Source organism: Struthio camelus, chromosome 2 (genome assembly GCF_040807025.1).
Source record: "Struthio camelus isolate bStrCam1 chromosome 2, bStrCam1.hap1, whole genome shotgun sequence".
NCBI lineage: Eukaryota > Metazoa > Chordata > Aves > Struthioniformes > Struthionidae > Struthio > Struthio camelus.
The window spans coordinates 100,128,744-100,155,005 of NC_090943.1; the positions used below are offsets into that span (position 1 = coordinate 100,128,744).

The 26,262-nt window shown below is 43.0% G+C and overlaps 2 protein-coding genes across 20 annotated transcripts in view; one reads left to right on the forward strand and one right to left on the reverse strand.

Moving 5' to 3' along the window:
* Positions 1 to 26,262, forward strand: part of TBC1D7 (TBC1 domain family member 7) — a 72,045-nt gene that overhangs the window by 14,358 nt on the left and 31,425 nt on the right. For 6 of the 14 annotated variants that reach the window (XM_068931828.1, XM_068931835.1, XM_068931831.1 and 3 more), the window contains 2 exons: positions 3,600 to 3,729; positions 4,435 to 4,708. In XM_068931828.1, coding sequence (XP_068787929.1) covers positions 3,600 to 3,729; positions 4,435 to 4,521 — 217 coding nt within the window. In that variant the 3' untranslated portion in view covers positions 4,522 to 4,708. Of the gene's footprint in view, positions 1 to 3,599; positions 3,730 to 4,434; positions 4,709 to 6,179; positions 7,425 to 10,104; positions 10,212 to 26,262 lie in introns of those variants that run through there. The other 8 variants (XM_068931825.1, XM_068931832.1, XM_068931833.1 and 5 more) reach the window with 3 other exon arrangements.
* PHACTR1 (phosphatase and actin regulator 1) overlaps positions 12,780 to 26,262 on the reverse strand; it is a 344,608-nt gene continuing 331,125 nt past the window's right edge. For all 6 annotated transcript variants that reach the window (XM_068931821.1, XM_068931822.1, XM_068931820.1 and 3 more), the window contains 3 exons: positions 23,188 to 23,328; positions 19,943 to 20,019; positions 12,780 to 17,575 (listed from right to left, as the gene is read on the reverse strand). In XM_068931821.1, coding sequence (XP_068787922.1) covers positions 17,560 to 17,575; positions 19,943 to 20,019; positions 23,188 to 23,328 — 234 coding nt within the window. In that variant the 3' untranslated portion in view covers positions 12,780 to 17,559. The remainder of the gene's footprint in view (positions 17,576 to 19,942; positions 20,020 to 23,187; positions 23,329 to 26,262) is intronic.

Below are 26,262 nucleotides of genomic sequence, written 5' to 3' on the forward strand. Positions count from 1 at the left end.
AAGACTTGGCAGTAGCAGGACTGCAGTAGCTGGTAGGGTGGAGCTGGGTTTTTAGCCTCTAGTAACTTGTTTGTGACAAAGTACTCAGTAGTTCTCCTAAAATCTTGTGACTGCATTTCAAAGCTGGTACACTACCTCATGTATTAATGTATGGCTTGTGCAGTTTTACAGCTGTGACCTCCATGTCCTGCATGAATTGCATCTAGTTGTAAAAATGGGTCAATTGCTAGTAGAATGAACAGAAATGTGGAAGATACTTCCAATTTACTGTGGAGCGTGAGGGCATGGGAGCGTGCCTGAGGGCTGCTACTACAAAGAATCTTACACACGTGATTCTTACCCTTTAGTCAGTTGTTTGCCTATGTCTAAATAACGGAACTGCATCCTAACTCTGGGGACCAGACAGGTACAAGGTCCTGACTCCACATCAGGATGACACTTGTGTGAGTTGCATCATGTCCTTCCATGCCCAGTTATCACTGGGGGGACACTCAGATGTGCGGCAGAAGAGCAAGCAGTGCCTTCAAGCATCCCAGGCCTGGATAACTGAAAGGCCAGAACCAGGGTATAAGGTAGAGTGTGCTTTACCTTGCAGCCTAGGTGCCGCCTTTGTGTGACAAAGCTCTGAGAGTCAGGATAATGTTTCAGAAAAAGAGAGAACAGTAACCTTTTTGCTACAGTACTGCACTGATGAGGAACCTGAAAAGCTCCCTTGAGAATAGCTTGTCTACACACGCATGCACACACACACAGAGAGGCACAAGGTATGTAAGACATGTTTTGTCTGCAGAAAGCTCATTCTCTGAAAGATCATTGAAAAGTAAACGGCGTCGTTTGCGTGATCTTTCACATACTGTTTACCTCTTAGCTTCCTATTTCATTATATTTTTCTTTGTTATTGCTATTTCACTGTTCAAGGAATACCTACCGGAGTGTTCCTGTGTCTAATTGAATACTGCTATATTTCACAGGGGGTAATAGTCACGAAAGAGCTAATAATGAATTTAGTATATGTTTTCTTTTTCAGCAGTCCTCAGTAGGGCTGCTAGCACAGTTGGTTGACGTTTGTGTCATTTCTCCGTCCCTAAGAGTATCAAAAGCTGGTAAAAGTTATAATCTCTGACGTTGTGCTTTATCTTAAATGTTTGCCATTATTTAAAAAGTGAAAGTACACTAGAATCAGCAAAATATATGTTTTATTGAAACTGCTGTGAGTTTTTTTTTTTTCCGTTCCATGTCAGCTTTTTCTCTGGTGAAGTTAATGTTGCCATATCTTGCTAGTTCTGCTGGTATAGACAAGGTGCTGACTGGCAGTCTGTTCATTACAATGTCACGGTCATTCCCCTGTTGCTGCCAGTAGTGGAGTTGCCTTGGCAGTAACAATAGTTGGAAATGTTAAAGGGAGGGAGGGAAAAAAAAGAAAAGAAAAAGAGGGCAGCAGACACAGGTGGTTAGTGGTAACATAGCATCCACTTTGCTATGCACCCTCTTCCAAAACTTGTTAGAAACTGGGGATTTAAATGTTACTGCATCTGATTTGCCATCATTAAAATACTTGTTCAGGTGTCGGACTAAATAATACAGGAAAACATTAGAATGTTTTCTGAGTGTGAAATGTAACCTACTGTAAAGTAGTTATGGAGACTTGAAAGCAAAATAATGAAGGAAGACTGGAAACCTCTTATTAGGATAAGTAAATTTGTATTCAGATTAACAAATACGAACTTCAAAAAGTTCTGTCCTATTTTGGGGGAAATGAGGAGCTATTTTGGGGTTTTAACCAGATGAGCTTCTAAAGGAAAATGTGTTAGAAATAGATGGAGATGACCTCTACGATATAGAATAGAAACTGTGATCTCAGTTTTCACATACCCTTGCTTCAAATATCGAGACCTGACTTCAGCATCAGTATTACATTCATGTTGCTCACTTGTGCTGAGGTGTTTGAATAACAAAACAAGAGGTAAGATTTTCCTCTTGGCTTATTTATTGTTTCTGCCCTTGTGGGAATTTCGTTCATTTTTAGTCATAATGAGACAGGGAATTAAAAATTAAATTGCAAATCGGAAAGCTGTGCCTCTTTTTTCCTGTGTGCCTATGTTTTCTGTTTGTTTATTTTTAAGAATAGTTCTGAGGATTGTAAATATCCTCTTCCTTGTATCTATATTATAAATTTCATTTTGATGTAAATTTTTTGATGAATAGAGAGGTGATGAAAATGCTGTGAAAAGAGCTAAGTGAATGAAAGGTTAAGAAGCTGACAAAGCAAAGAAGAGATTTTTGTCACAGTTTAAAGAATGACCTCTGTGTAACTGCAGCAACCGGTTCACATTAGGAGACACAAAAGCCTTGTTTAAAGGTGTGATACCTACTCCAGCTAAACTGTGAAGTTCATGTTATGCCTGCGTTGTGTTCTCCTGCCACTTCCAGGCGGAAGTGCAAGTTCCACTAAGAGTGAGGGTGTTACAAAAATTAAGATTTATTTTGAAGAAAAACATCCATAGATCCAAGTTTATAGGTGGGCTGTGGAAGTTTTTCAGTTAGTATTATTGAAGTCAGAGATTATGGAAGATAGCATGTGGTCTTTGTTCCCCATGTTTTTATTTGAAAGGTGAAATGCTTTTAAGAGGTGCCCGGAAAAAGCATGAGCATATTCCTCGCAAAGTCTTTCTGACACAGCTCTTAAAATTCAAGAACTAAAAATAATGCAGAATCACAAAGCTGCCATCTGACAGATGGTTTCACCCTGGTTTTGGATAATCTTTCTGCCCAAGTCTGTTCAGTTGGGCCTGAGATGGAGCTACTGGCTGAAGGATGATTTCAAATTGTTTGAAGGCTGTTTTAGTAGAGTATATCCCTTTTAATATTCATAGAAGTTCTGTTATTAAACTACTCCCATGCTTCTAAGGCCTACCCCTCAGTTTTCATTAAAACCATCAGGTCCAGGTACGGTTTCATGCAAGTCCTTAGGAGTGCTTAGGTAATTCTGAGAGAGACTGCACAGTGGAACGGATTGCAAAGATTAATAGCTGTTGCTTGTGTCTGATGTAAGCACCATGGATTATATCCTGTTGATATATCACATTTGTGCCTCATACCTCAACGATCTGAAATATTTAGTCTCTTCAGATGTAGTTGTTCAGTTGTAGTTGTTCATCCATTTGAATTTTGAGCTGCTTAACCTTTTGAAGAGTGTCTTTATTAGGCATGCAAATAAACCTTGTTTCACTTCTTGCACTAGGAAAATTCTCACTCTTACCATAAAATGTAGAATAGTTATCACAATTCAGGCTATTAAAACAAGATTTGCTTTATGTATTTGATCTCTTAAACCATTCCATTTCTAAACAAGACTTTGTTGTTAGACATACCAATTCTGCAAGTATCAATAAATTTCTGCTTGCCGTCAGTCCACTCTGTATGGATTTAGGAGTTGATACTATGTCTTTTATTTGCACTAATCTGAATAGTTCAATACATAGCTGTTGTTCAGAAAAAATAATTTGGAAAAAAGTGATTGTGCAAAGACTGTTCTAGCAGATAAATAAGCAAATAAGCAGTTCAATAATGTTTAGTGATTCTTTTAAATTTTTTTCTAGAGTTTGGGACAAAGTTATTAGTGGGTCCTGTAAGATTCTTGTTTTTGTTGCTGTGGAGATATTATTGACTTTTAAAATGAAGATAATAGCAATGAATACTGCAGAAAAGATCACACAGTTTTTGGAAAATGTAAGTACTCTTTTGTGCTTTGCATTGTCTTCTACAGTTTATAAAAGTAGGTTTTACCTACTGGAAGGTATTTAGGATTTGGGAAATGTGTTGCTATGTCTACATTTACAGATCTGACAGTATTTCCTTGGGATACTAAGTGTTTTTCTAGGAAAGTAAGTTCAGGTGAAGCTAGATTAATTTTTTCTCAAAGCTCCTTACAAGGTTGGTTTCTGTCACCTTTTTTGCTCCTTTCCTGTGCAAGAATCTTCAGGTCTATGCGTCATCCCTGTGTTAACGTAGGATGGGGCTGTGAACCTGACCTGGAACTTTCCTTCTATGGATAACAACGAGCATAGTAGCAGGGTTTTAGGAGGCTAGTGTAACCTAGGTGAGTTAGGTTAGATTTTATCTATGGTCATGGATGGTCCATATGAGTTCTGTCAGATGTCAGGTTAGGTATGTGAAGTGTGAGCTGCCTGGTGGTTGTCTTACCTCATTTTTTAAATAAAAATTCTGTGTGGAGGACAAAGGACAGTGCTACACCAGCCTAAAACCTGGAAGTAGTATGGAGTGATGGTGGGATGGCAGGGCAGAGATGAGATTTAGATTTTATGTTTTATATGAAGAGATAAAACTCAAACTGGAATTTTAAAATCTTTTATTTGAAACAAAACAGACCAGATAAAGTACTCTGACAAGACAGTTTGTCCTGATCTTTTGTAGATTCCTCAAGATAACACTGATGCCATTGTCAGCAAAGCTGTTGATCTGTGGCGCATGCACTGTGGGACTCCAGCACACTCAGTCTGAAAAATCTCTTTGCTCCTGGCAGCTTGGGAAGAGATGACTTTGGAAAGGTGTTGTTTGACCTCTCAGCCCCTATCTTAGTGTCATGTTCTTCATTTCCTGTTCTCTGTCAAGATGCCATTAAAGCATTTCATGACATGGTAATCAATGTGTAAATATTTTGCAATAAATATAGATGAAATGAAGATAATCTAGTAGTGGTGTGATCATGTCCAGATTGTTTTTTTTTACAAGCCAGTTACAGTATTTTATTTGCACAGTGGGCTTTAAGGCTTTTAGGGAGGTGAATATAACTCTTGAAGGATGGTAAATGGACTGATTTATAAGTTAAGAATAGTTTTATGTGCTGGCTTACACTTGATGTAGCTAGTTACTAACTGGAGGTGTTTTGAAGGTGAATTTACTAAGCAGCTGTTCATCTGCTGGAACTCTTCAGTGAACAAAAAGCATTCTTTTGCTAGAAGTATAAATGTACTGGATTAATACTGTAAATTTTCAGGTAAACGTTCTTGAAGATGTAGCATGAACTTGAGGTAGAGAAAAGATATTACAATGACCAGGGTGACATGCCTTTCTGAAGTACTTTAAAAATATTTTCTTCCTGTCTGTCAACCAGCTAGTGTAGCGCTCTGTCACTGTACCTTCTTCTTTGTACTCTGTGGAAGCTGAAGATGCTCTAGAAAGAGGAATGGATTCAATTCATAATTTGGTCAAATTAGTCTTTGCAAGTGTCAAAAAGAGTTCCCCCCTCTCTGAAGTATGTAGTCAATGCTAAAATCGCAGGATTTATCAAAGGAGGAGCCTTTGGAATGACTAGATGTTTGGACAGTGGATGCACTGAAGAATTACCATTTGGAGAAAAAAAAAAAAAACAAACGCAAAACTGTTATTTCTGTTTCTAAAGTAGGCACCTCAGCCACCTGCAAAACCTGCAACCTTCCCCCACTATATAATGGGAAAATTAAAGTGGCCAAGGAGTCCCCATCTCACTTGGGTTGATTTGGAAGGTTTATAAGGACTCTTAAAATAATGCTTCTTTCTGCAAATGTCTGTCTTTCTGGCTTTACAGTGGTCATGCTAACTGAAAATAGGATCGTGAAGCCTCTTTATTGCTTGCTTTCTGTCGAGTTGGCACTGTGAGCTTTCATTTGCTCTCAGCCTTGCAGCCAGGTTCTCAAAGTGTTAATCCAGCAGTAGGGGAGGGGAAATGTTGGCAGAGTGAGACTTACGGTACCACATATACTGCCAGAAAAGCCCTGTGACAAAGAGGAGTGGCTGAACTACTGTGAATTTGATTTTAAAATATCAGCTTGATGGTGAACTTTCATATTCACATGAATTCTGTTTTAAAAAAAGTTACTCTTTGGATTGTGAGTTGGAGTAGTAGTAGTGTTGACATGTATCTGTTCTATTACCTTGGCTATGGAGAGCCCTAAAGTCTGGCATGAAAGTAAAGTTGACAGGTGGCAGTCGATGATACTGTAACCTGCTGTATGTGTTACACTGTATCTGTCACAGAGCTCTTTGGCTCCATCCGCCAAGCCTCTAGGGTGTGGGATGATGTGGTTGCCAGTAGACTGAATTCTCCTTTAATCCTATTGTAGCCTCAGGAGAATGACTCTGCTATTTTTTTTTTCTCCTAAATTTTATGATCAATCCAGTGTGAGACCTGAGACATTCCAGCTGGAATTACGAAGCAAAATGTCATTTGTCAGAATCCATGCACAAATATATTACTCCAGGCTTTGGGGTTGGTTTACTCGAAGGGATATTTCTGTACAGAACAAAATGGGCAAGCAGAAAAAGAAATGTTCTTTATCAGTGACCTGGAGGAGGTGACAAAGTGGATGCTCCTAATGTTTGCAGCTGTTGCTAAATGGCAGGGGACTGCTGCCCAGAGGGACCTAGAGAGACCCTGCAGGAGCCTTATGAAATTTGGTAGGTACAAGAGCAAGGCCGTGCACCTGGGCAGGAAGAGCCCCCACAGCGGGACAGGGGGGACTGATGGCCAGGAGCCGCTCTGCAGAAAAGGCCCAGGGGTGGTGGTGGCAGCGAGTGCAGCAGGAGCCAGCAGCCTGCCTGTGGCAAGGAAGGTCACAGCATCCAAAGCAAGCAGATTGAAGGGAAGGGGTTATCTTCCCCTTCTCAGCACTACTTAGACTGCATCTAGATACTGGATCCAGTTTTGGCCCAGCATAAGAAAGACATCAGTAACCTGAAGCGAGTTCAGCAGTGGACTCCCAAGATGATGGGGCCGGAGCACTTACTCTGTGAGGAGAGGCTGAGGGAGCTGGGCTTCTTCATCCTGGAGAAGAAGGAGTTTTGAGGGTGCCTAACAGCAGCCCCCCAGTGCCTATGGGGAGGTCATCAAGAAGACAACAGGGCCAGGCTCTTTGCAGAGGTGTATCTTGGGAGGAGGAGAGGCAAAGGGCAGAAGTTGAAATTAAAGGTTCAGACTGGATATAAGGAAACCCTTTTTTCCCGTGAGGACAGCCAAGCAGTGGAAGAGGTTCACAGAGGCTGTGCAGTCCCCATCCTTGGAGGATTTCAAGACCTGACCTGATAAAGCCCTGAGCAACTTGATGTGATCCCATAGCTGGTCCTGTTTTGAGCAGGAAGTTGGACTAGAGACCTGCCGATGTCCCTTGTGCCCTGAATTATCCTATGAACTTATCCTCTGCTAAAATGTAACTTCTGCCAAAGGTGAAGACATTCAGTGAAAAAAGTAAATACAGTGCAGCACTACAGGCAAATAATAAACAATACCACTATTGCATGCTTGACTGTGTTAAGAGATTTTAACGTTTATTTTACTTGTTTGTTTCACAGCTAGCCCTTGTGTGTCATGGCTGAACGCTGTTATCATTTGATTCTTGTTTGGTTTAGATTTCAAAATAAATGTAATACATCAAAGATACTTTTCCTGTGAAAACTGTGAGTGAAAGGGTATGAGTGGGAGCAAGAAAGTGGTTAACTCTAGAGACAGATTTGCTAAAGAGCTACTCTTTTTTCCCATACAAGTGTAAAATTTTATTTCTATACTTTACATGGACAGGTGAAGTACACAAAAATGTGCTGCTCAAAGAGATGCTTAGTGTTAAGTATGCTCATTGCACGCTGGGAAATTTCTGCCTGAAAGAGTGTGTTTAGCTTGCACACAGTATAGTGCAGACTTCAAACTCCTTAGCTTGAAGTTTTGTTCTAAACAGGTTTATCTACTAAGAGATTGTCTAGGGAAGCCTGGAGTTCAGCTGAGATTGCAAAATCCACCTAAAAGTCTGAGTAGATTATTTATACTGTATTCTGAGGTGCTGCTGTTAGTGTTCCAGAAATACCTGATTTACCCGGTTCAGAAAAAGCTTAGTTGGGTCTACTTTGAAAGTCACTGCTGTGCCTGCATTGTAGCATAGTGTAGTCCATTTAATTCACTTCAGAGAGTAGCTTCTTTTTCTAGTCTAGGTGTGAAAGTTGAGTAAAACTGATGCAAGGAGCATATTTATTCTGTAAAAAAAACAGCACTGCATTCTGTAACATTCAACAAACAGGTTTTTCAAATAACGTTCACTGATACAGTTTGAATTACTTTTTCCTTCAGCCTACACAGCTTAAACACAGAAAGGCAAGTTATGTACCTAGTAACCAAGCCTTCACACTGGAGGCGTGCATTTAATCATGCAAAAAAAAAAAAAAAAAAAAGAAACCCCCAGAATAACAGCTGCTGACGACACGGAAGGTGTGTTTAGTAGATTCAGTCACAAAAGGGGTCAGTAACTCATATTCTGCAAAGAGAGTTCACCAAAGCAGGATTCAGAGGCACCAGTTAGTGACATTGCCTCCAGACATGCCAGTGAGTGTTTCTCCAATCGCTATTCGACTGAAGGCACCGAACTTTTTTCTTTTCCTTTTTTTTTAAGTTTATAACAGCCTTTCTCTAGCAATAGACAGGTCCAAGAGCTATTCTGACAAGACAAAGATGCACTCGCTGTATGAACAACAGTAATTTTACATAAACATTTCAGTGTCTGTGGGATGGATCCTCAAATGCTGTTCCATTTAAATGTCAGCTGAAAGTTCATCTGCAGCTTTTTTGGTTTGAAATACAAAGAAAGAGCAGGAATGTTTCTTTAACTGAATGTGTTATTTTTTCTAGGCCAGGCTCATTAGCTATTTGATTTTCTTCTGTGCTGAAGGAGAGGATTTCTCCCAGAGAATAAATAATGGTTTAGCTCCATTCTTCTTTCCCTGATCTGGTAAAAGACATTTGCATATATCTTAATGAATCCATTTCCAGCCTTTCACTGTGGATTTATGAGGGATACGGTTTATGCAGAAAATTTACTGATAGGGCTTCCCCAAAGACTGAAATTACGAATCTAGCTGCCTTTATGCTCAGTTAATTTTTGATGATGTCAGCTCAGCTGGGCGTAACGCTCTAGCTCTGAGACCTACTCCCTGAGAGAGCAGCAGAACCGCAAAGTATGGGAACTTTCACTGCCCCATCACATGCCAAGGAGCAGGGTGAGGTCTGGACAGGTTGGCTTGAAAGTCCAAACCGAGACCAGAGTCCACCACTTGGGAAGCCGTGGTCGGTGCCTCCAATGATTGCAATCAACCTGCAGTTTGGCATATGTGCATAAGAGCTGATCTTTGACCTCTTGAACTAAAACACCACAAAAATTGTAGTGACCAGGCTATACATTTTTAGCAGGCAGGCCAAATTTGGTCCCTTAGCTGCTATGGGCCAGTAGCTCCTCAAACAGTTCTCTTTAAAGCTGCACATCCTTGAGCGGCCTGGTGAAATCACTGCCTACGTAATGCAGGGACAGGGCTGGCTTCATTAGTTGTGTTCTGCGAGCTCTGTGTCATTGCAAAAAGACTGCAGTGACAAGTTAGCTGATGGCCATTTTTTTTCTCTTTCTTGAGAAGCTTGAAAGTGCAATTCCTGTTTTTATTTACATTATTTCTCCTTGACTGGTTATATGTAACTGCTCGCTGCAGGCTTGTTTGTTCATATGGAGCCCGCTGCTATATATTTTTTTTTATTTTGTTCCCTGAGACAATAGAAATAACTCTGAAGCACTCGCTCTGGAGAGTGACCCTTCCCCTTCTCCCCCCCCCCCCCCCCCCCAGTGACTTTATAGACTTTGGAAACAAGAACAGTAAGCTTAATTTGGCCCAGTTGTCCCCTCACGCAGTACTTTTCCTCCAGAGCGGTTTAGGACGCTGCCACGTGCCTGCCCTCTCTTGTTGCACGCGCCAGCTCTTGCCCTGCTGAGGGCCAAACGTGATGGCAACGCCAGATAAGAAAAATAACGGCAGACGCCGGAGGAGGATGCTTGAGAAACGACGACTGATTTCAACTCTAAGAAGGGACTTCAGAATATGGAAGGAAAAGTGGCTGAGATACAGTAACTCAGAGGTTGATAAACGGAAGTAGCAGTGATACAGAGCAGGTTTCGGGAGGGGGTGTCAATTTGGTAAATAGTGAATGCTGTAGCTTGCAACTGAGGGGGTGGGGAGGGATCCCTTTACCAGTGCATGAGAGCTGCGCAGACCCCTGAGTCTTGGTGGCACGTTGCCTTGCAGGGCTCCTGTTACCACCCGGATGCTGCTGCCCCGAAGCAGCCCCGTCATCGTGCCAGCGTGTCCTGAACCGCCTCTCGTGCAGCTGGGACGGGTGTCACAAAAGCCAGGTCAGTTTTGAACTTGCCAGAGTTTCCTAGCTGTGAGATATCCTGTGGGGGGTAGGGGTGTGTGTGTGTGTGTGTGTGTGTGTGTGGTTTTTTTTTCCCCACCCTGCCCCCCTCCCCCCAAAAAGACTGTGGAGCAAGAGTATGGAGAGAGAGGTGACTGAGATGCAGAAACTCAGAGATTGGTAAATTCAAGGAAAAGTGATAGAGGGTTTTCTGAGGATAGGGGGAAACAACTTTCTTCTTGTTCTCATTGTAACTGTTGGTCCAGGCAATAGGAGCCTGGCAGCAGGTCACGCACGCAGCCCTGTGAGTAGCAGCCACCGGGCAACCATCCTGGCCAGCCGGCTGTGGAGACGGCTGTCTCCAGCCTGTGGAGCCTGATTTATTCAACTAATGGTGGTCCAGCCCTAGCAGTCTGCATGGCCGAGCTCCTCACCGGGGCCGGGCCTGGGGTTACACCCCTGCACCGCTCAGCTTGGGGCCTTCAGGTTTGTGTTTCCTGGATGTTGACTCACACTGGCCCAACTGGGGCCATGGACTAGCTCGTCTGATGGAGCAAATGGCAATGATGTCCCACTTCTGGTGAGCAGAGTAGCGCCAGATCCCTTTCTTCTTTTTGGCCAGGTTTTCAAAGGAAACAAGTCTTTTGCAATTGCTCCATCCCTTTGCCAGTCTTGCTGCAGACTGTGGTCACCCAAGGTGTCCGTAGGCTGCCTGCAGCTACTGGCTGGTGCGGCTCAGGGGCAGGATGGCCGCTTTGCTGCCCGCAGGCCAGCTGGGCTATGTGACCTGGGCATGGCTGCGCTGTGGTGACCGTGGGAGGGTGCAAGGGAGACGATGGCCGTGCAGTGACTGTCTCGCCCCACCGCTGCCCCGGGGGCACTGAGCACTTAGCCAAGGACACCCAAGCAGCAATGCACAGGTGTGCGTGCATGTATGTGTGTGTGGGGGGGGAGGCTCTAGCTTTTACAGTCTATACTTGTTGCTAAACAGGTATTTCTAACCCTTGCCTCTCAAGGTTAACGTAGCCATGTATGTAAAAGTTGGACACATCAAACAGAAGCTAAAATGTAGGTTATTGTAGTGTATGCCCTATTAACAGGGGTCATTGCATGTGTGTGACTGCAGGTGAAGCAGGCTCCTTTTTCTAGTTCTCATTAAACCTATAGTGCTAATGGTTAACGCTGCGCCCTTCCTATTTGCCTTCCCATTTCTGTGGCTGAGCACAGAAAGGAGGGTGCGCAGTCTGTCTGGCCGGCCTTCCCGTGAACCTACAGGCATGGGTTTTCCTGAAGCCATTTCAAGTCGCTGGTTTGGGCAGCGCAAATGCAATTTCTGAGCTGGACACCAGGGGCTGCATGTTTAATAGAGAATCGATTTTTTTCAACCCACTTCTTCGTTTCCTGCCTAAAGATGCCATTAGATTGCGATTTGATTGCTAGTAATTACGTGGACGTTACTGAAGACACATACTCCTGTTTTCTTAGGCCAGTTTTGTGAAGTGCTTCTGTTTGTTTAAAATAAAAAAAAAAAAAAGCTGCTGTGCCCCCTCGTGTAGGCATCTCTGTGCAAGAGAGTGGGCTGGTCCGCCATTTCACAAAAGTGTCCTTTTTGAAAGCTTTGCAACCATATGTGCAATACATAGGAATTACCTTATGTGACCAGAACGCTATGTGATGCTGAGATGACCACTGTAACTAGTTGCGGGAGGATCTTGACACCCACCTCTCCTCTTCAGTTTATCAAGCCAGGCACTGTACGTTCTCCTACTAATGGAGCAAGGTAACTGCCCTCACCACCACCCCAAATTGTAAAAAGGGTCAGTGAAAATCTACCCAAATAGAAACATATGAACAGAAAAAGCCCAGTAGCAGAGTTACGACCGTGTTTTGTGTCCTTCAACTAGATCAGCAATGGAAAGGGGCAGAATTTGGTCAGTGCATGTATACATACCTTTCGTTTTTGTGTAACTGGCAGCCTCCACGTGCCTCAGCGCAGGGAGCTGCTGGCACCTGCCACTTGCACTGCGATGCTTCGGGACAGCACTTTCTTGGGCGTCAGAAGTTTTGCGTCATGAATTATGAGGAATAAATAGCCTAAGAGTAGCTGTTACCTCCTATACCTTATGCAGATGACTAGTAAGGCTGTTTGAAGGCACATGCCTACTCTTGTAAAGCAAGTTTTCCCCCTCCCTTCCCAACCTTTCCCTTCTCACTAAACAGAGGCTACAGCTTGCTGCAGCTCAAAATGTAGCTTTGTAACTGCTAAAGCTTACTCAGGAAAAAAAAAAAAAGAGGAGGCTCGTGATACGAAAGTAGCTCGATGAGCAGGTGTGGGCCTGCTGCAGCCATGCACTGTGTCCCTGCAGTGGGGAGCAGCGGGAGGGCTGGGACCTTCAGTTACAAGCAGCTGTTGCAGCATCAGCCATGGGGACAGAGGGTGAGTGATAAAATACACAGGCACGGGAATGATTTTTCTTTTTCAAAGGAATTTTTTTTTTTAAGAAACTGCATACATCAGAGACAAACAATAATTTAAGTAGCATGCAGTTTCAGTATGTACAAAAACTAGGACATAGAGATCCAGTTTAATTTCTTTCTAGTTATTTACATGGTTTTCATACAGCCATAATCTGTTAAATTACAATACTGGAAGAGCACATGATTGACAGTCACCACACTCACTCCTATACAAAGACAAACTATATACATACACTTGGATATCAACTGGAAAAAATGCAACTGGTGCTGGAGTACCTGGGACACATGGGAAAGCAGGTAATCTGCCCGTCACCTCCTCTTTGTTTACAGAAATTGTTCCAAGCTCGAGCAGACCGAACACCTGGAAAAAAATCGTTTGTCCCCCTTTTGCTTTCCTGATTTTTTCACTAGCCTAGCAATCTCCCATGGCTATTTTTACAAAGTGATTTTTATTTGCAGGCACATTAGGGAGCCCCTGTTCCCATATGACTATGGGTCTCCATCTCACCCGGTTTTCTGTGAGTGCAAGCCTCCACTGGGCATGTTGGAAGTGCTTTCACTCTGTTGGTTTATAGTGTTTCCACTGTACAGATGGCACTGTAGAAATAATGATGGTGAGTTTGGTGACTAGTCGTGGTGATGAAAAAGTGCTGTGGTTACATGTAAGCCTTGGGGTGAAATATATTCCTGTAATGGGCTCACAAACTAGTCTCAATGACCATAAAGTGGTTTAAAAAAAAAAAAAGGCTATTATATCCTTTTCCCTCTTCCTTCTCTTCCAATAATGCCTAGAGTGTGTACTAGAAATTGTCTTGATACAAAAGCCGGCTTGAGCCCTGTCCCAGAGAACATGCAGCCTCAAACATTTTTCAACTCGCTAGTGCATAGCCAGTGGGGCTTGGGCGGGGAAAGGCCACGGTGCTGACCTTCTGCCTAAATATGCCAGCATGTCCCTGTCACCCACTCCTTGCCAAGGTGTGGGTGGGAGGGAGATGCCACCATCATGTTACCCTCAGCATCGCTTTCTGCAAATAAGTAAAACTTGGCTAGAAGTTCTTGGAACTTGTGTTTCCAATTCCTTCTTTCTTGCCATGCAGTTTCTACCTCATCTTTCCATAGGCTGCAGAAAACATGTCGCATTACTTGCACGTTTTAAGAATCAGGATTAAATCCTTGCACATCAGGAGTCAGTAGATATTGGTTATAATCTTTTTCTTCCTTGACTTTGGTACATCAGCTCCACTATCAGCCCCGATGATCAAGTACTGGAATAGCAATTTTTGTTCTGTGTTGGTTTCCCATTCTCTAAACCCGATATAACTTCTTTATTACTACTATTAGTCTCTTCCAAGTAAGAACGAGGATGATTGCTGGAGTCTTCAGCAGGAATGTTTGTTATCCTCTTTATTTCCTTCAATAGCCCCGGTTGATGGGGGGGGGTAGAATCATTCTTTTCCCCACAACGGACTCACAACTACTTTGTCATGGTGGAGATGGCTATCACAGATGAGAAAAGCAGTTGCAATGCTCAAAAAACAGATTAAAAAAGACTAGCGGTTCCCCAGTCTGCTCTCAACTTCCCATGAATGCCAAAAGGAGCTGGGCATGCAAACTGGGGACACACGGCAGTGTTCAGGCACTCAAGGATTGTTACGTCTCCAAAGAATGCATTGCCAAAGGGTAACTTTGCAAAATACCCAAACCCATTGAAGCTATAACTAAATGAAGTGCCAGTTCTGCTCTGTAATGCTTGCCACAGCATTGAACACTTTATATGGCTTCTTTCTTCTCCCTCGTCCCCCTTTTCAGTTGCAAGGTTGCAGTTTGGGAGAAATATGGCAGTTCTTCCACTGTGTCCTGGTGTCTGCTCCGACAGTTAGGAGTTAGTTAAAAAAACAAACAAACAAACATGGCCACGTGTAGCTGCCAAGCAGGTGGCACGTGTCCTGAGGAGGCCAGCAGCCAGGGACTGGCGACTTGCTGAGAGGTCAGCAGGGACCGGCCTTGGGCCAAAGGCCGGGTGGCTAGGGCTGGCCTTCTGGCTCACACCCGGGACTGGGCTGTCACATGCCTCAACCACTGCAAATAAGGGGCTTATCTGGGCAGGTGTGGGCACCTCCACGGTCCACGCCCATGAGGGACAGGTGACGCTGCCCCGGGGCTCCCATGGTACTGACCATGGACTAACAGCAGCCTGCTCCTTCTACCTCCTGCTTCTTCATTTTAATCATAAAACCCAAATCTCCCTTGTTCCTCCCACCAGTCTACTGAGTCCTGTGCTTTCTCTCTCTCCTGCTCCTTCAGCAGCCTCGCTCCCTTTCACACTGAACCGCTAAGGCTGTGATGCTAGGGCTGGCGAGGGAGCCACAGCGGGGATGTGAGGGCCTGCTGCTGTGGTGCAGAGCCCTTTCCTAGAGCAGTGTGTACAGTCAAAAGTCAAGAACTTAGTTTTCCCTTTTTAAAGCTGCAATGCAGTCTTGTTATGTGTGCATGCATATGTGAACGAATTCTTTAAAAAAAACACAAACCGCAGGCTTTCAGGAAAATAACCCCCAGGCAGTGTAGTCCTGGCTAATAAGTGCTCTGTCCTTGCTGCAGTGAGCAGATAATATTTCATATTAAAGGCTTCCACTGCTGATGAACTTATAGCTAAAGCAGTTGTGAGCTGGTGATACAGGGATTGCTTTGTATGTTCATCCAGAAATCATTACCTGGTCTGGGAAGAATAGCACATCAGAGGCATACTGCCTCAAAATGAGGCACCAGAAACAGCTGGTTTTCACTTTCCTTTATAGCATCTTCCATTCTACAACAGCCAAGTGTTGTTTAATAGCTAATACTCCATAGCATTGTGTGGATGGCCACAGACGAGCACGAAATGCTTTCGCTCGCCTCCAACTGAGTGCAAATCTGCGAGGTACTGAGTACTGCTAAGCCTAAATGGAGTCAGTTAGCCTCACTTCCAACGCCATTTCGGCAAGCCAAATGCTAGAGCAACTCCATAGGCTCTTTTGCCATAGGTCCTTTTGCTTTACTCCCACAGCCAGAGGAATGAGACCAAGGCCTGAGAAGAGCAGGAGCGCTTGGCACTATGCAGAACTGGCCACAAAATTCTCATTTGTGAGCGGCCTCTCAGCTCACAATTGGTAAAGGACAACATCAGCATGGCATCAGGGGGAGGTAGAGAGGGAGCACAGAAGAGTGGATAGATACATGGAAGACAGCAAGAAAGGAAAAATAATAAAATAACAACAGAAATAACAATACCGTAGTAAAAAACTTTGGCCTCTCTGTTCAAACTTTCAAAGCAAAATAGCTATTACAGAAGAAAAAAGGTATCCTGAAGTAATAATCTGGAATTTCTTACAGTAATGTTGCTACAGTGCTTTGGACCACTGACCCAAAACATGGCATAATAGTTTCTTATAAGAGTTGGAAAGGAACCCTAGACAACATTTTCTGGAGCTTGCTGGCATTACACTAGTTAAGGACTTGATTCTGGAAGGTGCTTGCCTAAGTTCAGAAAAGCACTTGTATGTGTTCAGCTTCAATTAAGCCTGTGAGACATGTTGTTGAATTCAGTGAGACTATTTGCATGCTTACTTAGTGTTAAGCACGCGCTTAAGTTGGCAGGTAAATTAGGCCCAGAGCGACCAGCTCTCTGAGCCCTACTTGGTCAGTTTGTGTGTTAAATCATTGTAATAAAAATAAATTAAAACCAAAACAGACCACCCCTGGATTTCTGTCCTTAAGCCTCAGCTGTCGATACCAATGTTAAGTCTCACCATCCATAACAATGCAACAGACTCCTTTTGTTAGGCCGGAAAACTCAATCTGCCATGCTGGACTTGAGAAAAAGCATTTTTTTCCTCAGTGTGAGTTTAGGATCAGTTCTTTACACACCTGACACAGAGGGGATGCATATCCCTAATCGAGCCCCCAGGTCCTCATGTCAGGTTCCGCTCTGCAAAGCAGGTGGGAATCCAGGCTTGTCTAACTGCGGGATGCGTGCTGGCCCTCATACAGTCACAAGGCTTGGGTGTAAAATAGACTACGAGCTGAGTGAATGCCATGCAGTGACCATGAAGAGATGGTTTTGCTTGTTGTCATCATTCCTGTCACTTACTGCTGATGGGTTCATAACTGGAGTTAGAAAATTACATTTGAAAGAGATGAAAAATAAACAGTTGCTAGAACTGAACCAGCCTTGAGTAAGGAGTCCTGTTCTTTTAGGGTGATGCCTTTTACTTCTTTGAAGCCAAACAGGGCCTATCAACTGGCCACGAACTTCTCCAGGGAAGGCAAATGCCTTTCTAGTCAGACGATGTTCACAGATGGGCTGGTCCGCCGGGTAGTTCTGCTCCTCCACCGTCCTCATAAGGTGCTCGCAGATTGAAAGGAGGGTTTGGTGTAAGTGCTTAGCGCCATAGCTGCAGGGCCGTCGGAGACTTCACTCAGGCCAGTGATACCCTGAACACCATCTCAGGGCTCTCTAGAGTTGATGACAGAGGCTTGTCAGGATGAGGGGTGCCTGAAGACGAAATGGATGCACCACCAGCTGGGCTTGAACATGTATGGCAAATCCACATGCCAGGAACGTCTTATATATAGATGCCAAGTCTTGGCATAATTCCCACCAGGGGTATTTTCTGTTATTGAAGCTTGAACCAGCAGGTCTGATGATGCTGCAGTACCCATCACATGTAAATACTTTTTTTTTTTTTTAAATATTTAATTTTTACTCTTTTTTAAAAAGGCAGTTCGGAAGATTTACATTGTACGTAACAGGGAAGTGAATAATACCAGCACTTATGGTTCCTTTTAGTTATGTTTTGAAGACGGCATAGTAGTCAGATAGAGTTGAACTGCTACGGTCTATGAAACCTAAAAGCAAAAAAAAAAAAAAGAAAAAAAAAGAAAAAAAAAAGAGAAATTGTGAGAAAGAGAGAACATCCTCATGTGCCTATTGTATATAAAAAGACCCAGAGTACTAATTGCTACAGTGCAAAATTGGGCAGCTAGGTTCCTGCAGTATTACAGCAGCCACGCAGGCATTATGGACCCAGAACAGACATTCAAACTGCCTTGGTCCTTGCCAGACTCACAGATCGGAGTCAGTAGCAGTTTGCACCAAAATCTAACAAAGACACTAAGAAGCTGTGGATCCACCCTATCAGACCCCTGTGTGAGTTATTTCAGGTTAGCTATTCCTCTTTCAGACCACACTATGCCAGATTCCAGGATAATTGTCTGGTTTAGACAAACCTTTTTTGCGCCTCAGCTATGAAGTTTCACAACTAGTTCAAATATGATTATTCTTTAATGTCTGAGTATAAAAAGACAAGTAGGGCTCCCCTGCTGCCACCCTTTCTGCATGTACATCACGTGCCAGGAGGCCTGCCTGTGTCCGTGGTGCACGGGTGTTTTTTAAGCTTTGATTTTTCACTTCTTCATTAATAAATTAAACCATCTCACTAGTAAAGCAACACTCACTTTCTCTGCTCAGCTCATGTCCCTGCCTAATGACACGAATAGCTCATTACCTTGCTAATGATTTTATAATGGTGATTTATCTAAGTTAGTTTAAGGGAATTGCTCGATTTTGTTTAAGCGTGATTCATTCAAGTGGCTAGTTCCTGAGGCCACTTGTCTAACCAATAAGAAGTCCTGCTGAACTTCAGACAAACCCTTACTTCACTTTCTATTACGCTGGCCATAGCTCTGCGTATGCCTGGCCAAGACTTGAATGAGTCAAAGCCACTTGGTGGCTTTCAAATAGAAAGTGCCTCCATCTCAAAGGGTAACTGCTCATCCCAACACTGGGAGAGAACCAAAATACTGCTCACAAACCTGCACGAGCCAAACAGCTGGACAGACTTCCTTGAAAACTAAAACAGTCTTTATTTTTGTGGAATGCTAAGCATCTCATGGAAGCCAAAGGACCTCAACTCCTTGTAGCAAGACCCTTTTAAAACAGCCTAACACCCTTCCTGAGTTAGTACTCCCCTAACTAACTAATCCTGGGAGAATGGATTTCGTGAGTCAAGTACCTTTCAAAGCGTCAGTCCCCGGGGTCAACATATCAAGGCCCACTGCAACCCTAAAGCTATGTAACTACTGCACACTCTAAAGCTTCTTCTAAACGTCACCATTTGAAGGCAGCTGGCTTGTCTCTAGCAACACTCCATTATTACACACCCCAATAAAACCATCCTAGCATATGACAGGAAATAGAAGGGAGCTCATTTCTGCAGTATAATATATGCATAATACATCCAGGGAATTTTGATGCAATTATTAATTGATGTATGTAAAAATCCCCTAATACTAAACTTTGCCTTAAGCTTGTCTATATTTTTCTTAAAAGTATTAACTGCATTTTTTATGAGTACCTATCTGATGAACGCATAAATGCAAGGACAACTCCAGTTTTGCACACGATCTCTCTCTCTTTTGTCTTGAATACCTAAAACTTGTTTTTAACGTATAACAATGACTGTGAGCTAATGTTGATTTGCAAAGGTCTGACTTCAGCTGAAACTCCAGGAGTTTAGCTCGTCTCAGAATTAAAACCAGAGCAGGCTCAGCACAGACTGTGCTAGGGGAAGTGTCCTGACCTCCCAGTGAGCCTAGACCCCATGCTGTCAGAGAGAACAGTTGTTAGTTTGAGGTCTGGGATAATTCAGACCTTACCTTTTTAACCAAAAATGCCTAAGAGTACAAAAGATTGCAAGATCAGCAATATAGACGCTATTTTACCACTGCATTGCCTATGGCAAGACTTGACAGGGCTGAGTAATCCATGCATAACGAGTGCGTAGCATGAAATAGCTGTACATTCAGCGTGATTTCATTTGCATTCACTCTGCAGTACAGTTATACCTTGCTATGTACTTGATCTACAAGGGGAGTTTTCTGTGTCCTTCCTATCTTGAGACACCAACACTATTCATTGTTGATATCAGAAGAACTGAAATGCAACTAGAACACGAGAACATCATGATATTTGAAAAAAAAACAAACAAAAACCTCAGTCAGTGGAGGTTGCACTTTACTGAAGAGATGGCACGTGCCTGCACACAGCCACGTAATGGCAGCATGAGTTTGTCTGTGCGAGTTTCTTATACAGCATCTAATTCTAAATGTTTTCTAGACCTGGGAGTGTTCAGTGGGTGTTTGAGAAATGCTGTTGGGATTTTCTGGAAAACAACCGTATTCATTGCTAGTCTTAAAAAATTAATCTCAACTTACCTTGTTAGATGCCTACTTAATTCATGAACTTCCATTTCAGTGCTTTTAAATTCATTAAGCTCTTTTCGAATGGCTGCCTGCAAAGGACAAATAAACCCATAAATGTATGAATGAGCGAGATCAAAGTAAGTTCACTTTGTTTTCAAAACAGTACATTAAAAGTGAAGAAGTCTTACATAACATTATCAGAGAGAGAGAAAAGCATATAAAAGGCTTTAAAATCTGAAAAGGAAAAAGAGATAAACATGTTCTAAATCACATAAAGGGAAGAGATAAATGCTTCACCGGAATACATCAATTTGAAAATGAATTGTAGACAATACGGACACAAAACTCAATTCTGGCTTATTATGTAAACACTTTCATATACAAAATCCAAATTAGCCTAAGTATGAGAAAAAAACATGCAATCATGTTTCTCGAATGGTGCCTTCTATTTCAGAACTGGACTGTGAGTAAACTTGGCCTGGATCTCACTGAAGTCTCCTATTTGTGATGTATCCTGCCTTTATGTGAATTTCCTAGGGTGAAATTACCTAAAATAAGCTGAGCTGCTTTGCCAGCTCACTGGCCTTGGAAAAGGGAGGCCCGGCTCCCCTGCCCATCCCTCTGCCTCTGGCTGTGCCCCTCTGACCCCTTCCTTCTGGCTCATTTGTGCCACTTGCTGAACCGATTCAACTCACTAATCCAGCAGAAGACTAGCCACAGGTGGTCATATTTAGCATCAGCAGGACAGCCAGCTACCTCCAGCCTTTGCAGCTTGTCCAGGTGCAAAAAGAGAACTAGGGGTGACTGCAATGAAGGGAAATACTGGGAGGAAAAAAAAAAAAGAAAGAGGAAGAGGGTGACTTAGAGGGGCTTGCTGCTTGCTGGAGAGGATGCTGAGCAGAACTGGCTCAAGCCCACGTCAGCCTGATTTTTTTCAGTACTGCGATATTTGTAGCTCGCAAGCTGGCTCGCAAGAGGGGAGTGTATGGTGAGTCCAAGCAAGACGGCTGCTGTGGCTGAATGCTCCCACGGGAACAAGGTGTGTGCCACCTGCCTTTCCTTGGGAAGCTGAAAACCTTTACTCCTGGAAGTGGCCACTCCTGTTAGTGTCACTTGTGTCTATCAGTTATTTGTCTCGATTAAGGAAATCTAAAGTAGTACAAAGAGCACCAGCCCGAAACAGGACTTTTGTAACAGCCACTGATCCAGTCACCAACTACCCGAACAAGCCCTAAGTGATAGATTTTGAGTGCGAGCCGTAGAAAAGGCCCCTTGTACTCTTCTATACAGCTTTAGCTTTTTATTTATTTTAGAAATATCCATCAGGTTCTGTCTCCATCTATCACTGGAGAGATGGTTATGCAGCAGCTCAAGTGCCTACCTTCAGCAGACCAATTTGCTGCTTAAGTGGCTGTGAAGGAGGCCACATAGACTGCTGACTCCCGCAACACCTGCAATCTATTGCCCCCATGCATCCCTGATCTGTTGGTGAGATTTAATGCACCCTTTTTATTCCTCTAACAGGCAAACTTGGTAAAGATGAAGTCAGATTGAACCCAATTCCCCACATCCAGCACATGGAGCAAGATTTACTGACAAACAGGAAAGTCTATTACTAAAATCAATTTTTGCAATAAATCTAATCTGTGCTGACCAATGGAGGCAGTTATTGAATCAGAGCTTTGGAAGAAAATAATCTTTTATAGGGCACTGCAGCTTTGTTAGGCATTTCAGAGTTGATTCCAATTTGTTTGGCTATGTTTTGTAACAGTGCACGCAGTGATGGGGAAAAGCAGCTGATCTGAACAGCAGAAATCAGAATATTGCCATGTGACCCTGGCCTGAAAAAGGATAGATTTGCTTCCTTATGCATGTAAGAAGCATTAATATTAGAATGTCAAACCACATTTTCTTCTGCTTTACTGAGAAAATGTTCATTTGGAGAAATTACGCCTTTTCTTCAGTGTATTGACCTTGCACATGCATTATAAAAAAGTAAAGGCAAGCTCAAAGTACTTTTCCTTAATAACAAATTCTTTATCAGGCTACTTTTAATAGTGGTACATAATACTTGTCCTTTTCACAGACACGGGATGAGAAAGAACCTCTTTGGACACCAACTCTTCTGCTTTCCTAGCTATAGTCTCTCCATGCCTTTCACCCCAGACAGGGATCTCTCAAAGGCAGCAGAACTGATTGGACATTTATTCCCTCCCTCACCTACGAAATGGGAGAATATAACTGATAGCTTGGCTAGGTCACTTAGCTAAGATTTTCTACAACATGGTGATGTAAAATGGGAATTTAACCCAATACATTATGCTCTGCTGTGTTCAGGAGAAGTTTTGCTCTTTTTCAGATCAGTTTATGTCACTTTAACTTATGAAAAAGCTAAGCTGAAAAAGGCCTCTGTCAAGGAGAAAACCAGTGGTTGCAGAACTATAAAAGTCCATTGGTTAAATTATACAAATAAAACTGGCCACCCTTTCCTCTGTAGATAAAACCGAGGACACCATGAATGAGCGGCATGGTCAGGACTCCCACTCCTTTCTCTGTCCATCAAACACGATCCCCTTTGCTGCATGAGGGGCACAGCAAAAAAATATTCAGGTCTTGAATTCAGCTACCTGAAAGCCTTTAAAATCACATGGCCAGCGAAAAACGACTGTCAAGCACTGGAGTCACTTATCATCAGGCTCACAGTCCTGTTGTCATATGAGATGCCGTAAAAAGTTTAAAGCTCTCCGTTTCTTTCCGTGGTGACTGTCACCTTGTCTCTGCTGGAGGTATGACATGTTGCACATACAAAAAGCGATACTCAGCCTGGCAAAGAAGCAAAGCAGAACCTGCTTGAACCATCGGTAAAGCTCACCTTCTTCCTGAGGCACCATTAAGCCTCTTAGGATGTGATTGATACTACTACTGGCCAAGGATTTAACCTCTTTGCCACCAGCGCCCACACCACAGACACTACTTGGTGAGAGAACGGAAGGTCCCACTGATGCTCCAAAGACAATGCACTTGATACCAAGAATGCAACTTGTTGCCATCTACAGGACTCATGAGACTTCATTTTAATGACTGAAATACTCTGTGGCATGAGGCAGAAATCCTGAGTGAAGGATGACTCTGAGTCATCATGCCTCTCTCTGAGTCAGGGTTGAACCCTCCTGCCTTAACACTCTGCAGAAGTTAGCTGGCTTCAGGGGGATGAAGGTGCTTTTGCCAATTTGAGATCTACTTTGAAAGCTACTTACCTTGTCAGCGGCTGTGAGTCGTGTCCAGGGTTTGTCAGCCCTCCTGTCGTAGTCCTGCGCGTCTGCCACTTCCACGTAGTCACTGAAGCGGATGAGGATCTTCCTCTCACGTAGCTCTTCTACTGTGGGCCTTTGACTCAGCTGTGGATTTGAGAAAGGAGTGGAAAAGGACATCAGGACTTCATTTGTTCCTCACAAAGTGCTGACTGAGGATTTTTTTTACCAAAACCCTTAATATAATAATAGGAGGGCTCAGACATCCCAACACCATTGGGTTTTATGACCTTTCACAGCCTCGCTACCTGAGAGATAACGTGTTGTTTGCTATAGCACCTCATATATCATCCCACCTTGCCGTCAGAGCAGCAGGCAACTGCTTGGGAAGTGGCTGTGGCTGGCGACCCCAATCCCAGGCTGTGGTTGATAATCCCTAGCAGAAATTAGATGCAATGCAAGAAAGTCTCCTCATGCACAGATGTCCCAGGAAGAAGTGCGGACCATAACACAACTTAAAAACTACCTGCGCGTGGCGTACTCTCCCCATCTTGAACTGCTGTGTGTGTTTTAGAGCTGCCTGAGAAGAGTAAGGCAAAGGAACTGAGCAGACCCTGTTCCGAATTATGTGCAAAGGGTGACAAACAACATTTCTTACCATTCTGATAATCTGCACTTGTCCTTACCTCCAGAAAAGGCAGGGAGGATAATGACTATTGCTCATTGAACTTTTCACAGCATGCTGCAGCTCAATCTTATGTCATAGCATATTTGCTTTTTAACAGTTTACATTGCTTATTACGAGCCAAAAAAAACCCGCAAGGGTGGATTGTATCATGTCAAGAAAACATGTCCATTGTTCAAAAGGATTTCTTCCAACTTCCACAACAGAATAGGCAGGCACAGTTAAAAATCTCTTCTCAAATTAGAAACAGTAGTGCCCTAGTCCATGTATCATTCAGCTAAGGACAGACGTTGGCTTTTGGGGATCTCCTCTCCTTAGCTGCACAGAATGCTGGTTCATGTCAAGAGGAATTACATGACTGTTTCTGAAGAAGGTACTATACATTTGTGGATGTATATTAGCGACAAAAGTTTATGCTAATGCTGCTATATCTGGTAAAATACTCATGTCCCACTAACCATTAGCCAGCCAGTATATCATGCTATTCCTACTCATTAGAAAAAGCAGAATATGCGTTAAGTGTGAACATGTGAAACGTGTCAGTGTTATAGGGCTGTTTTGCAATTCTTCACTCTTGTGAATAGTGAAAGGGCTCAACATTTCATAAAATGCTTGGGACTCTTCTGCAAAAGTATTTAGACTCTGGAATCTTGAAGGGCATTTCCACCTTCCTCTCAGCTTAAGTATCTCAGCTCCCTGTATTTCCTCTTCCAGGGGAGAATTAAGATTCAAAGTAGCCAGGATGCTAAGCAGAGGATGACAAATTAGCGAGACCACAAGGAAAGAGAAGTGCATCCTTTAAATCTCACCTGTCTCCACAATTTGGGTGCTGGTTCAAGAAAGCTCCACCTCCCCACCCTGCACTTGGATTTAAATCCCTATCTGATTGTTCTTGCCATGGATGGTTGCCTCTGTCTTCTCTTTTCAAAACCATGGTTGCACCAGAGGCAGCAGTGGGGCTGCTTTCTTTCTGCTGAAAGCCCTGAGCACTCACTCACCAAGTGGTTCAGGCATCTCATGTGGAAAGAGAATCTGCAAGAATGCACTAATCCCAGTCCATGAGCTGTTCAGGAGGACAGGGATCACTCTCTGGGCTTCAGCTGTGCCATTGTGCACACCCAGAAGAGAGAAATCACAGAGAGAAAGTGTAACCAGGAGCACAGCTCTACAGCCTGCTGACTAATGCCCTTGCCTAGGACAGCAGTCAAGTCCCAGCACTGCAGTTCTTGCGTTGCCTCCAACGCCAATTTAAGGTAAATTAAATTTAACAAGAGAAAAACTCCTGGCTAGTTTGAAAAAGAAGTTAGAAGCTTTTGAATATTGCAAAAGTCTTAAAATTAGATAGTTTTCTCACACCCACCTTCTTCTATGGGAGACACGAAGTTTCATGGGAGGAGCTGCTGTGTGTGGGCTGGTTATGTAACAGTTACAAACTTCCTCTTATTCCATCTTCCAAAAGCTTCCCAAGAAGAATACCATTTAATATAGCCAGGGCCATGCTCAGGTCAGCCAAAGAGTATGTATATACAGAGGCCAGGAAGAAGCACGTCTTTCTTAACTTTGACTACACGTTCTGGTGACCGTTTTTTTGAAAGCAAAATGCATACATACATGCAAGATTTTTTTTTTTGCTAGGTTTTTCTACTAGCTCTAGTGTTAGGAAAACCAAGCACCGGAAAGTTTGTTAGCCTTCCTTCATTATTATAGCTGAAATGTTTTTCTGATTTTTATTTTAAATCTACGCCTTGACTATGGGAACAGAGAGAACCTTTGTACTGAAATAATACTAACATTAGGACTACAGCTAAGTTTTTCAAAGATAAAGTTGAGACTCTATCCTTACTTGCATCAGCTGCTTCTTTTTGCACAACAGCATGAATTAAGGATGAACAACCAACATTATCTGTAGATTTCTCAGCTTTTATTAGGCCAGAGCCTAGATGCTATTTCATATTAGGATGGGAATTCTTTTTAAATAAAATACTCCATTACATGAGGTATGATGACATGAACAAAATATGAAATCCTGTTAGTTAAACTCTGTGTTTCTAAATGGCTACAAGGGAAACAGGAAGAGACCCTACTTCACAGCTTCTGTCAACCCTTGTCCTTAGCTGGCTTTTATGTTTGTGCAAAGTTGTCAGTCTAAGTGATGAGCAAGTTTTTCCAAAGGAGATGACAGGTGAATTCTGATACGCTATAACCTGCTGTGCCACACTGATGTGTAGACGATGTCAGGAATGCAAGAGCACCAAGAGCTGCTGATGCTGTGGTTCTTCTGAGAGAAGTGGGACTTCACTGGTGGTATTTACCTCAACACCTCAACAAAGCCTTAAATAGTTAATTTGGCTTCCCTGCTGTTGCGGGTCCAGGCTAAAATCAAAGAAAAGACTAAA